The sequence below is a fragment of the Cydia splendana genome, chromosome 10 (assembly GCF_910591565.1).
Source record: "Cydia splendana chromosome 10, ilCydSple1.2, whole genome shotgun sequence".
In the NCBI taxonomy this organism is placed as follows: domain Eukaryota; kingdom Metazoa; phylum Arthropoda; class Insecta; order Lepidoptera; family Tortricidae; genus Cydia; species Cydia splendana.
The window spans coordinates 10,953,442-10,966,312 of NC_085969.1; the positions used below are offsets into that span (position 1 = coordinate 10,953,442).

The 12,871-nt window shown below is 36.2% G+C and overlaps 1 protein-coding gene across 1 annotated transcript in view; it reads right to left on the reverse strand.

The window, feature by feature from the left end:
- LOC134794309 (protein couch potato) overlaps positions 1–12,871 on the reverse strand; it is a 228,705-nt gene that overhangs the window by 9,127 nt on the left and 206,707 nt on the right. The window contains 3 exon segments of the mRNA XM_063766073.1: positions 285–347; positions 427–480; positions 2,727–2,804. Coding sequence (XP_063622143.1) covers positions 285–347; positions 427–480; positions 2,727–2,804 — 195 coding nt within the window.

The following is a 12,871-nucleotide window of genomic DNA, read 5'->3' on the forward strand; positions in this document are numbered from 1 at the left end:
TGTGGTTCTCTTCTAGTGTTACTGTGTTTTCTCCTACATTGTCAGCTAGTAGGTAATCAAACATTCTTAGCTCCCGATTGTTAGGTAAAACTTTTCCATTTACTTCTTGCCTATAGTATAAAATAGCTATTGAGAAACTCAATAAGCAACTTCTAAAGTTTCTGATCGGTAAAGAAAAATTGTTTAAGCTCGTATCGAGTACGAGAAACTTTAGAAATAACTCGGTTTATTCTTAAATATTAAATGTTGGGTACATCAAATATTATGCATGTGACGATACTAACCTGAAGGTCCTGTTTAGCTGCCTCCGCGCCAGCCCGAGTGTGGAACGTGACGAATCCGACCGGCTGCAACACACATACGTCGTAATTATATAATATTCTATAGAATCAACACTAATTTATTAATAAAGATATTTCTACCCACCGATGCTGTTTTTCCATTCTTGCTTGTCACTTTTAATAGCGAACCTTCATAACCCTGCAAAAACAAAATAAATAATTAGTTTATAATATAATATCATTATTAACATTCAAGACATTCCTACGCCGTGGCCCAGGCCACGCTACTCGTGCATGGATCCATTAGCAGTTACATTACCAAATTAGTTTAATGCTTTTACCAATACGTCATAGTTCCATCCTATTCAACAAAAACCCCTAAAGTGTTGAAAAATAGTAGGTTTCGGTGCCTGGTACGGGCCGAACACGCGATGCACACAAACTACGAGCCTTGGTTTAAGTAAAGGCACCTTTATGTCTGCGGTGCCATCGGTGCCAGTCGAGAATCGAGTGTAATCCCCCTTATCGGTACACTGAATCGATTCAATCCGAATATTAGGAATCGGAGCATGACATTTGATATTTACGACGCAGTAATCCGAGTCGAGATCTGCGTCGCGTGACGGTAAGCCATGTTGCTATCTGCTTTATTTTCTCTAACAGTAAATATTTGGACGTCTTCTGGAGTTTCTCGTATCATCGATTCCTTATGAAAGTGGTTTGCGTGTACTGAGCACGTTTGATGTTCGTAGGTAATAGTATTCCGATTTAAATGCTTTTCGAAAAATTACTTTGAGTTGAAATAGAAAATATAGATGCACGATATGCTTTGAATGTTCAACTTGGCAGTTTGGTGAGTGTACCTATTCAAAATTGTACCTGTGAGTGATTCTCAAGAAAGTGGCATCGACAGGTTAAAGTAAATGATGTTTTTTTTTGTATTTTTTTTACTTTTAATAATGAAAAATATGTTTTACCACTTCAAGTACCCCAAATTTTCAAAAGGGAACGGAAAATGAAGAAGTTATTTTCAAGACATACAAATAACCTATACATTGAATACAGGTTAAAGTTAAGCAGGTTACAGTAAACCCTTGAACGGATAATAATACGAATGTCTCACTTTTAGCATAGATGAATAAACCTTCATACAATATTAAAATGATATTATTACATTAGGCCCCATACCAAATTCGTAAAATAATCGAGACAAGTTAAAGTTAACATTCCGTTACAAAACCCCAGATTTCTGCCTTTAACCACTTGTCTCTACGAAACTACGACACTTGGGTCATAATGGTACCCTACGGTGGTTAGCTTGATACTTACCTAATATTTTGCCATAGTTATGATCTAAATATTTTTTTCTGTGTATGAGTCAGATGCAATACCGCGCATGTACAGGTTGGTACAGGTTAACAGAGAAAATATCCTTGGAAAAACTTCGTGCGTGAATATTGTTGTAAAAAAAATATATATAAGGCCTGTGCAAAGTACATTTTAAAAGGTATTGTTTATGTTATTATATCTTAGCATGATATTTTATTTACATAAATTGGTGCTTATAAAATCTAAAGAACTAAAACTGGAAGAGCGATGCTTTTGGACAAGACAGGTTACAGTAAAAAGTGCTACTCTTTATTTTTTATAAATATAAGTATTAAATTTAAATAAAAATAATGACTTGGCCTCGATAAACATTGTTTTAGTTTATCTAGATACATTTTTGTTTCATATGAAAAAGAGCAAATAAACATACATTCAATTCAAAAACTCGATGACAGGTTAAGATGCCACTATTTTGAGAATCACTCCTGTAGTACCTGTAACTCCGTCATTCGTGACGGAGAAAAGGGTAGACCCTTTGGGTTTAAAGTTTGGAAAGTCATTGTATATATATTGACGTCAATGATGCCCTGCCCTCTACGCACTTAGAACACACATAGTATAGAACTAAAGAGTAACAAAAGCCTTTTGTTTACAGAAATTATCGCGTGTATTAGTTAGACAACTTTTAGTAAATTGCCTTTCCGGATTGTACAGGGGTGATTTTATTATATAGTGTTGAGTGCAGTCATAGTTAAAAGTACTGATAACCTTTTTTGCCTTGATAACTTTTACAGAGTATTAAAATACATTTTCTGTACAACTAAAAAAAATCCAGTTTTATAGGACTTATTAAAAGTCTTCTATTACTTAACATATAAAACTGAAACAACTGAAGAGACACTTAAATTAAACCATGACCGATATTATAAGCAATTATTTTCATCGTATAAACTGAATTATGACATATAGTTGCTAGAATCTTTAGGTCTAGGCTGTATTAAGGTAGGAGTACAAGTAGGAGTATTTGTAAGTACAATAGCATTGCGTAGTGTATTAAGAGTATATAAAATAATATAACTGTTTCGTGGAATAAGGCCACAGATATGAATCACTCACCTCATATGCTCGAAATAGTAAATAAAGCTCGCGTGGTTTTGCATCCATGGGTAACCCGCTGACAAATAGCGTCCGCACCTGTAACAAATAATAAAACCTTATTTATTTTCAAATGTTGTACAATAATATGCACCAAGAGAGATTAGATTGCAATTCTAGCTATTTAATGAGTTTTATACGGCCGGCAATTTTTGGACTCGTCAATTTCTAAACAAAATAACTTTGCCCTTTATAACTTCGCTGTATTTGATGTCATTTCTACGTAGGCATTTTTCCACCTCAAACAAAAAGAAACGAACATTATTCACCGCAAACACAAAAGAAGCGTAGAAATGTTTCTATTCAACCGCTCCTTCTCGATTCTTTCATCGGCTTTGTAAACGGTGCAACGCATTAATTCGGCGGGTCCATTTAATGAAATAAAACAGAGGTCGTAATGGCGGCGCGATTTGGCGCGCGAGGGAAATGGAGATTAATTGCAGGCAACACCGGCCGCCGCCCGCGCCGGCGCCATCTTGTTGCGCACTTTATTTATGCATCTAACTTTCTAAGGGCTCATTTAGACGATGCGAGAACTCACACGCGAGTTTTATTACATCGGTCGGTTGAATTTGACGTAACCAACAGTCCGCAATGTAACTAACATTGCATGGGAGTTCGCGCGCTGTTTAAATCAGCCCTAATACACAAATGGTAGCCAAAAAAACGGCTAAAAACACTTAAAGCCCTCGCCTAAGCAGTGCCTAATAAACAGATATCGCAACCTCCATTAAAAAAACAGCTATTCCTTTGTATACTTTAGATAAGAATAAAACGTTAAATCAATATTTTTAAATTGCAAAACGTACACACGTTTAGACATATTTTAACAGCAATTTGAAAATTCTCTACGAGGCAACCGAGGGAAACATAAACGTTATTTGAAGTTCATCCTTGAACGTGAAATCTTCTGGCCAGAGCAGAAGCGGTTCTCGCAATAGGTATATATTTTTATCGTATCCGACCCTCGACCAGTAGCAGAATGTCAGACCTTAATGTCGGCTATTTTCCGGTCGACTGCATGGGAATGCCCCGGTTCGCCGATACGCGATATTTTTACGCGAATCTTTAATACAAAGTTACCATTATACTCATATGATTGTAGATATTCAGCGCAAAGAGACTTGATACCCGCTTAGATATCACATTCCAGTTTTCCAGTCGGGCTTAGTTTGAAGTTAAAATATTTTGATATTTAAACTTCTTTTACGTTCGACATTTTCCAAGCGAATGCGCTCTGTCCCCGACGGAAAATATTTCACTTTGACAACGAATAAGCATAACCGGTTTAGCTAGGGGCTCGGCCTGGATTTGGACAAATATTGAAATAGCCTAGGGTGAAAGAAAGCACTTTATATAAAAGATATACAGTCCTGTAAAAAGTTAATAAATGGAAGGCTCGTTCTTTTACTTTGCGATAATACTCAAGGGAATATTGTAACGGCGTGCCATTTAATCACTTAGAAGGGACCATAAAAGAGTTATATTGCTATTTGAATTAAGGAATATTTATCCTAGAATACAATTTCATCGCACCGTCGCGTCTCATAAAAGTGTTCATCGCCTAGGTCTCACGGCGGACGACCTGATTCATGTCGGACCACACCTACGCGAGTGAAATATCTATCACATAAGGACGTCAAATACTCGCTCAGGCAACATATTTCACCCAGCGGCGGGGGCTCGGAGTAAATATCTATGGAGTAGAGACGCGCACTAATTTCTATCTGAAAAATTCTGTCGTTTTTGGCGCGGGGGACGAGGTAACGCACACAAATAATGTTAACACTAATGCATTTTTAGCATGCGTCGCTACACACGCACACGACAAAATTATCAAACACTAGCAAAAACTATATTCACACAAGTACAAGAACAAACACAGACAACCCTGTCCGTGAACGAGATGACGTCAGTTCTAAGTAAACCTAGATAGTGCGAGGGACGCGCCGATAATATTGTCGATAAAATTGACAATGAATTTTAATTTCTGATTTTATCAATTATAATAATAATACAATATCAAGTCTTTGTACCAGCATTTTACTAACTTATGATGATTTAGATGTTATTTCTAATAGTTTGTCAATTTGTTTAGGGCGAATCTTGCAAGCTGATATAGAATGATTTTTTATTATCAGTTCATTAGTTAATATTTTACATGTTGGTTTACTTCTGAAAGCAATGCAATATACTATCGAGCATGCAGATCTGATGACAGAGATGGAACGCGGCCATAGGATGTCATTTAAGGAATATTGAGTAGGGGATAATTAGTATATATATCGGCGGTAGATCGTAAAATCGGTCATATCGAGATATTCCTAGGCATATCATGAAACGCCGCCATTTAATAATCTGCCTTTTGCATTTTTTGCCACGGCTAGTGCTGCATTCTATGTGGCATTTGGAGCAGAATGCGTAGGTACTAGGTAGGTACTAAAATCATACGCTACCCAAACACGTACTATAAGTAGGCTGTCAAGCCATTTCAATGGTTATCATTTGCTAAAATTAGGACATCCTACTTATTCGATATGCCTAAATGTTGAGGTTTGAACGGTATGGCTGGTGGTCACTAGTCAGATCATGACATGCCGGCGTTTCACGATCTGCTTAGGAATATCACACCTTGAAGTTAGCACGATATGGCTGGTGGTCACTAGGCAGATCATCATCTGCCTAGGAATATCACTCCTTGAGGTTTGTACGATATGGCTGGTGTTCGCTAGGCATCATGACCATCTGTATATTATTCATTATGTTTATATCGATTTTACCGATATTGGTGTTTATAGTGTCCCATCACTAATATTGGTACGGTGATACCAGAGTAATAAATTAAAAGTGCCTATTTATGGAAAGTGACAGCCGTAAATACCTTAAATTAATAAAATATTTGACATGTTAAATAAAAATATATAGTTGGTCAAGCAAATCTTGTCAGTAAAAAAGGCGCGAAATTCAAATTTTCTATGGGACGATATCCCTTCCCGCCTACATTTTTCAAATTTGCCGCCTTTTCTACTGACAAGATCTGCTTGACCAGCTATATGTAGAAACTAAAGGAAAAATTAATTTAAAAAAAAGAGTCTATCGGTAATTTTACGTTATTTAGGGGTTGTGCACAAATCACGCGAGATGTTTTCGACTACTTTTTGATCCCCCGTCCCCCTTTTCTTTATTCTTATAGATCTATTTATTTGATTAAATAGATTAGGTTGATATGAAACTAAGGTGTTATATAAAAATAATGTGTTACATAAATTATATGTGACGTCCCACGGGTAAAGGTACCTTATGGGGGTTGGCGCTTACGCTATTATTAACACCGCTCCAATATTATTGCGGCGCCATGCGACGTAAGCGCCGGCCGCCATAAGGTACCTTTTTCCATGGAACGTCACATATAACAAAAAGCAACGCAAATAGGGCATATTACTGCAATGTTCTGCCGCCAGAGTGTAGCACTAAGCTAGCTAGTAAATTTTCTCTTTTCTCTTTATCGCTCAAATATGCAATAGTGATAGAGAGGTTAGATAACGAAATTTAAATTTTCTTGTTCCGCGGCGGACCCCCAGATTGTGATGGATTGTGGTACTCGCGCCCCCTACGCAGAGTTTCGCATAATATTTCCTATTAGAAATTCTACTCGTACCTAATTAATATTTAGAAAGTCTTCTTTAGAATTACCCTAAAATAGATCTAATATCATATCACTGGTATCACTGTCAGATTGACAATGTTTTTTATTTATTTGCAAAGTTAATGCACTATTTGATAATATTTAGATGTAATAGTACTTCCATATGATAAGAAACGTGTTCTTTTTGTAGACTAGACGTTTCCGATCTCATTTTGCACGAGAAAACGCTGCAATTCGGCATTTTCGGCTCCTATCATTCCGCTTAGACTGACGTTTGCTGAATGGCGTATGACGTGTGGCAACTAGTTTTATATAACCTCCTTGACCGGCGGCCGCGATCTTTTTGCAGAGGGGAACGCCTGTTAATGGCCGCTCCATAGATATTTACTCCGAGGGCGGGGGCGTCCGGTCAGTTTGAAAATGCCCCTCTGTGTCGACCATTTTACACTCGGTTGCCTCCGAATCCCTCCGCTCCACTATTGAGTTATGTTTCATACTCGTGTGTGGCAAAAACAGGGAAAACATTGAAAACGTTGTTAGTTTTGATATTGGAAAATGTTAAATCAAATACTATATATAGGTATTTGATCCTGTCGTGTTTAAAATCATTTTAAACCCAACTTCGTGTTAATTTTATTTTCGTTCTCTATTTGCGAATGTATTTCTTCATAGAATGTAAATACATAAGCATGTAGTACGGCATGTGAGTTTTATGGCCTTGTTTCCTTAAGCGAAGCATAAACGTGGTCTTTGACGGAACACTGGTCTGATAACATTCACGGGTGACAGTAATATGGCAGGAAGGCAGATTGTATTGTGAACCACGCTGCGATAGCTAAGTCTGCGGTTATCTCCGCCATAATACCCGCAATATCAGTGTTGACCAACCATATTTTAACAAGTTTTTGATAGATGATCTCACGATTTAAAATTTAGATTAAACTATGATGAGTTTATTCCCAGGCAATTGATTAATAATTATATTAGAGAACATGTAGGTGTGTAGTCAGCGTCAAATATATTGTAGCAGCCAAAGTGGCCAAATAGTTCGTCACTCCGTACTAAATATAAGGTGTAAGGAACTATTTGACCACTATTGCAGCTATATTTTATATATACAGGTATTTTTGCTATATTATATTTGATGCTGACTGTACCTAGTAGATTACAGTTCAGTTTGCAGCACTTGCCTCTGTGTCAGTTAACAGGCACTCACTACATCAAAAGTTGTTATGACTATGTTGCAACAAATATCGCGCCGAAATGCATATTTTTATTTTCAGTGTGCTCCATATTGGCTGCTAAAAAAAGAACCCAAAGTGAGATGAGCCGGGCGCAATCGGGTGACAATTGCATACAGCCGTATGTGAATCAGCTTTCGAAATCACGCCGAGTAATGGGAGCAGTGCAAACCGATGCTTCGGCAGTTGCAGTGAAATAAAACCATTTGAACACAAAGGGAAATATGAAGCAATACATTGAATATGTTACGTGAAATCTGAAATATTACTAGTCTCCTTCTTATAGTTAAATAAGACATTTATTAAATAAAATTTTAACAGAAACCTGCTAAAAAGGTAGATAGTTATAAACCTTTTTTTTGCAAGAAACATTTCATTAGTAGGCTTATTGGAGGATATAACCAAACGGAACCTTGTCTGTAATTTTCTGCAGAAAACAGTCTGCCGATTTTTGCGGGGGAGGGGCACGTCAAATGTATACTTAACGTAAAAATAGCCATGTCAGATAAACGTCAGTCCATACAGAGTGTATGACCATTGGCCGCCTATTTTCGACAGAGGGGAACGCGACAGAGGGGCATTACTAGTAGGTAATGCTATACCTATTGGCTTACTAAAATCAGCCTGATAATGTTGCTTATATAAAAAAAGCAAATATGCCACTCTTGACAGTAGGCGTCAGATTGATTGATGATTTGAAAGTACCCTCAAGAAATACTACTGAAGTTTATACTGAGCTGTGTTTTTTTAAAAGCACATGTATTTTACTTACCTCGTATTCGAAATGAAAGTAGAGTGTTTAACTCGGGTGAAAGGCACAATTTCAGTCTCGGACTACTGGCCCTCTCACTGCGTTCGAGCGCCAACCAACCTCGACAGAAATGGGTGCCTCTCATCCCTTGGTTAACCATCTATTTACGATTGTTTACCCCTCCAGCTACTGCAGTAGATAATTATTCTGTTTAGCTTTGTCACATGCATATTATCTAGGTATAATATATGCTTGGCTATATGCATGTTTTAGAACAACAGACGAGATACAGTTTCTGGTAGCAACAGGTAAGCTAGCACGGTACTACACAAAGACGGGCATTGTTATATGCTGGCGCATGAATGTAAATTTAATGAGCGAATGTTAGGTCAGGCGCAATGAGCTCTATTAACTAAGCTAATTGGCAATATAAGGTAGATGTTTATTTAAAACAAGAGTTAGCTTTTGTTTATTATTGTCCCCTTAAGTATGCCTAATAATTACCTACACAATGAATTATATACTTAGGGTCACTAGAATTTAATGTAATAAAGTCAAATATTGACTTGATTTTTTGACAATTACCTATAATACCGCAAGTTGGTTCATCGAGATTTTTATGCGTTATATTTTGCGACATTTAGTAATTTTTTGTTGATATGGTTTCTTGTACATGTACCATTGACAAAAATAGCCGATGACAATAACGTCAAATTCTGCGTTTTACGATTATTTATTAGGTACGAGTAGATATCGTAGTATTAGTTTCTACTTGTTACCATAATATAGATTAACATACTAAAGTATTTTTGTACAGGTCCCAAACCTTTAATATTAAAAATAAAATAGTGATAAAGGTGTGTTCACACTGTTCGTACGATCGATCGCACAGCTCGCATCCGAAGCGAGCGGAGCGGAAACCCCGTGGCGGTGCACGGGAATTTATCATGCGCCCAGTATTTACGTACCCCAGCAAAGTTTAATACCTATGTACCATCGGCCCGTGAAAATGTTTAGTACACTTCGATGTGACAGAGCTTTCAAATACGTTGCACAGTACAGTACTCGCCGCCATAATGCCCCCTTGCCCCGCCATAATGACTTTGTCGGTGGCGACTCCTTTCGACACCGACATTGACGATAAAATAGAATTGGCAATATAAGGGTTAGATAGAATAGAATGACTGAATTTATTCAGGGTTAAGATAACTGCGATGTGGAACTCTCAAAAACAATAGGAATCGAGGGTCAAAATCGCCTTAATACCTTAATTATTTACAAAGCGTCACTTAAAAACGATTTGAAAATGAAATGTCACTCCCCAACAGAGAAGGTTAGTCGAATTGGGTTCATCACGTGTCTATAGGCGGACACGACATGTTATTTCCATTTGTGAAAAGGGCAATAATGGAAATGTACAACTTTGGAAATAATGTCACTGTTTAACGTTTTGTAACAAGCAACGATTGTGTATCTGTTTGAGGTTAGTACACTTCTCAATGTTATTGTATTTTGCTTCGCGATATTTTGGTACTTAACTTATTTCCTTTAACAATGTATACATACATATTTATTCGGTTCTCTATAACCCCGATAAATCTGAAAATTCCGAGAAATGGATTTAATAGAGGACTCTTGATATATGCATACTAATAAAATGTAATAAAACTAATTGTATGATCAGAAATACAGCGTAATACACAATTATTACTGCCACTTTGTTTTATTGTAGTATACCATTTATAAGTTACTAAAAATATAACCGGTAAACACGATTATATAAATACTAATATACCTACACGTTTCTGCAAATAAAACATAAATAGGTATCCGCTTCCCTGTAGAAATCACAATTTATCCGGTTGTCATACAGAGCAATCGAGAGTTATTAGGTTTCTATTTTTGCCCTTTGATTAAAACGCTGATTTACTTCAATAGCAAATCGGCCCGAACCAACTTCCACCCGGCCAATTCAGCTAGATCTGATTTGTACACTTTGATTCATTCGTTCATTATAACACTGACAATGTATGATTAATACAAATAAAATGAATATGAATATGAATAAAAATACATTTGCATATATTTGGCCACGTTCGCCATCACTATCTATTTGATTCTGCCTAATTACTAAACAATGACATTTTAATAAAAAAAATGTTTAGGTAACATACAAAATATTTCAAAATGTTTCATCACTTGACTTACCTACTAGAATAGATGTGAGTTTTTTTTTTTTAATGTCAAATTAGAGGCCACACTCATAATTTTCGTCTCTTCAGTTAGGTTGTTTTCAGCATATTATTGCGAGACTTTAGGTATTTCAATAGCTAAGGTAAATGTATGAACAAAACCTTTATTATTTATATGAAGTATACAAAATGTTACGGTCCATCGCACCCTAAATAGAATAAAACATTCATTGTTTAAGAAACGGAAAGATTGAACCTTTGTAAGCCTCGAATACAGCGGTGAGCGGAGACCCAACGATAGAGATATTTTCTAATTTTTCGCTCGACTCGCACCGACCGAAGATTGGCAGTTAGGGGAATAGACAACGAAAACGCAAATAGGCTGGAAACTTGAAGAGGGTTATTTATGTATGCAACAACAGTAAATCACGTTAATTAGGTAATTCTAAGCAACAAGTCTACACAAAAATTAACGTAAATAAATATACCTAACCGTAATCAGTAAAAAACTAATCAATTTTAATTAAATACGTTAATAACAGCGCCTTGTGAATATCAAATGAAATCTAGCATTAATAAAGCTAAATACCCACAATAAACTAAAAGAAATCAAAACAATAGAGCCAGTAAAAGCCATTTCAAAACAAAATCAAAGTTAAAGAAAACAATATAAAATCACGGAACAGAAAGCATAGAAAGAGTTCCAGCCGGCAATATTGTCGACCACCTGCTCCGGCGAGATAGGGATCATAATGTTAATTTAATTAAAGGACTAATCTAAATTGCAGACGACCCGACACCCCGGCCGCTATTAAAAGGATATTTCGTTCGCCATGAAGTTAGGGAAAGTTGGCGACTATAAATACATCTTGGGAAACAAGCAGAGGGGGCGGGCGTTAAGTGCAAAAATGTAACTTTTACACGCTAAATGGATTCTGTGGATAGACGTGCTCTTTAAAATATTGTTGATTTTAAAACGTGCAAAATAGTAATGGTGTTGTAATTAAAACTCCCTCGTTAACTATTAAGTTCTTAATGTCACGAAATACTACCAAGTACAATTACCTAAAGAGAAATTATACTAATAATTATCTTATTGAATTTCAAAATGAGCCCTCAAATCGAGGTACATGTAACCAAGGACGTACCGAATTAAATTGAGACGGTGAAAAAATATTAAGGCTTCGTTATTTCTTTTAAATGAATGGTCTAATCAATTGCCATTTATTATACAGGATAATAATTATTCAATATATTAATTCAGAGAAAATTAAATCTTATTGCCATGAAAATTAATTCAGAATAAAATATTTATGATAGACTATTATCCGAAACCGAACTTATCTTAGCTTTGGGTGTCCCTAAACATTGTTAGCCTTCTTATAGGTACCTACTATGTATACCTACATACCTAGTATTTCCCTTTATATTTTCTTCCTATTGCCTATTATACCGGGTGTGGCCTGTAACATGAGCAAAAAATTAAACTGTAGGCTGTACTCCTCATACTGACCAACATTTGTTCAGCGACTTTTAAAGATAACTTGTGGTTTGATTTTTATTACACTTTAAACTTTATTCTAAGACGCAATGTATTGCGAATTTTGTTATGTTTAAGGCGTGACAAGGAACGTCAATCACAATGATATGGCGTGGCGATGACGTCCATTGAAGATAATATTTATTTTGTATGAAAAATAGGGAGTCTAAATACTTCATAAGTTTTAAAAGTTGTTGAACAAAAGTGTCACCGTTTGAGGAGTACAATCTATGTTTTAATAATTTGCTCGTGTTACAGGCCACACCCGGTATAAGTATTTTAGAGGCTTCGTGCTCAAATAACCAATATAAATCAGACATCGTTAAATAAAAATAAAACTTTTTTGAAGGAATTTGTCGGAAGTTTTTAAAAGGGGTTCGAATTTCGCCATGAGGAAGAAAAAGTTTTGTCATGATAAATGTTGCGCGCGCTCTCGGGCCGACGACAGACGGAAAACAATCTATAATATTATCTTATAGCCAATTCTTCGAAATTATCGTTTCGGTCGCCTGTCATAGACTCTTAAAAAAAACTTATTTATGATTCCATTGGTGTTTTCATCGGCTGTCTTACTCGTACTTTCTTGCACAGTTTTATTGTATTTCAGACTTTATACATGTCGATCAGCAGAAAAAAACCTGAATAGACGCCTCATGGTGGAATGGTACGACGAATTGATGCTCTATGAAATCAAATAATTAAAATACCTATGTATTTATATAGGTATATTAAATAG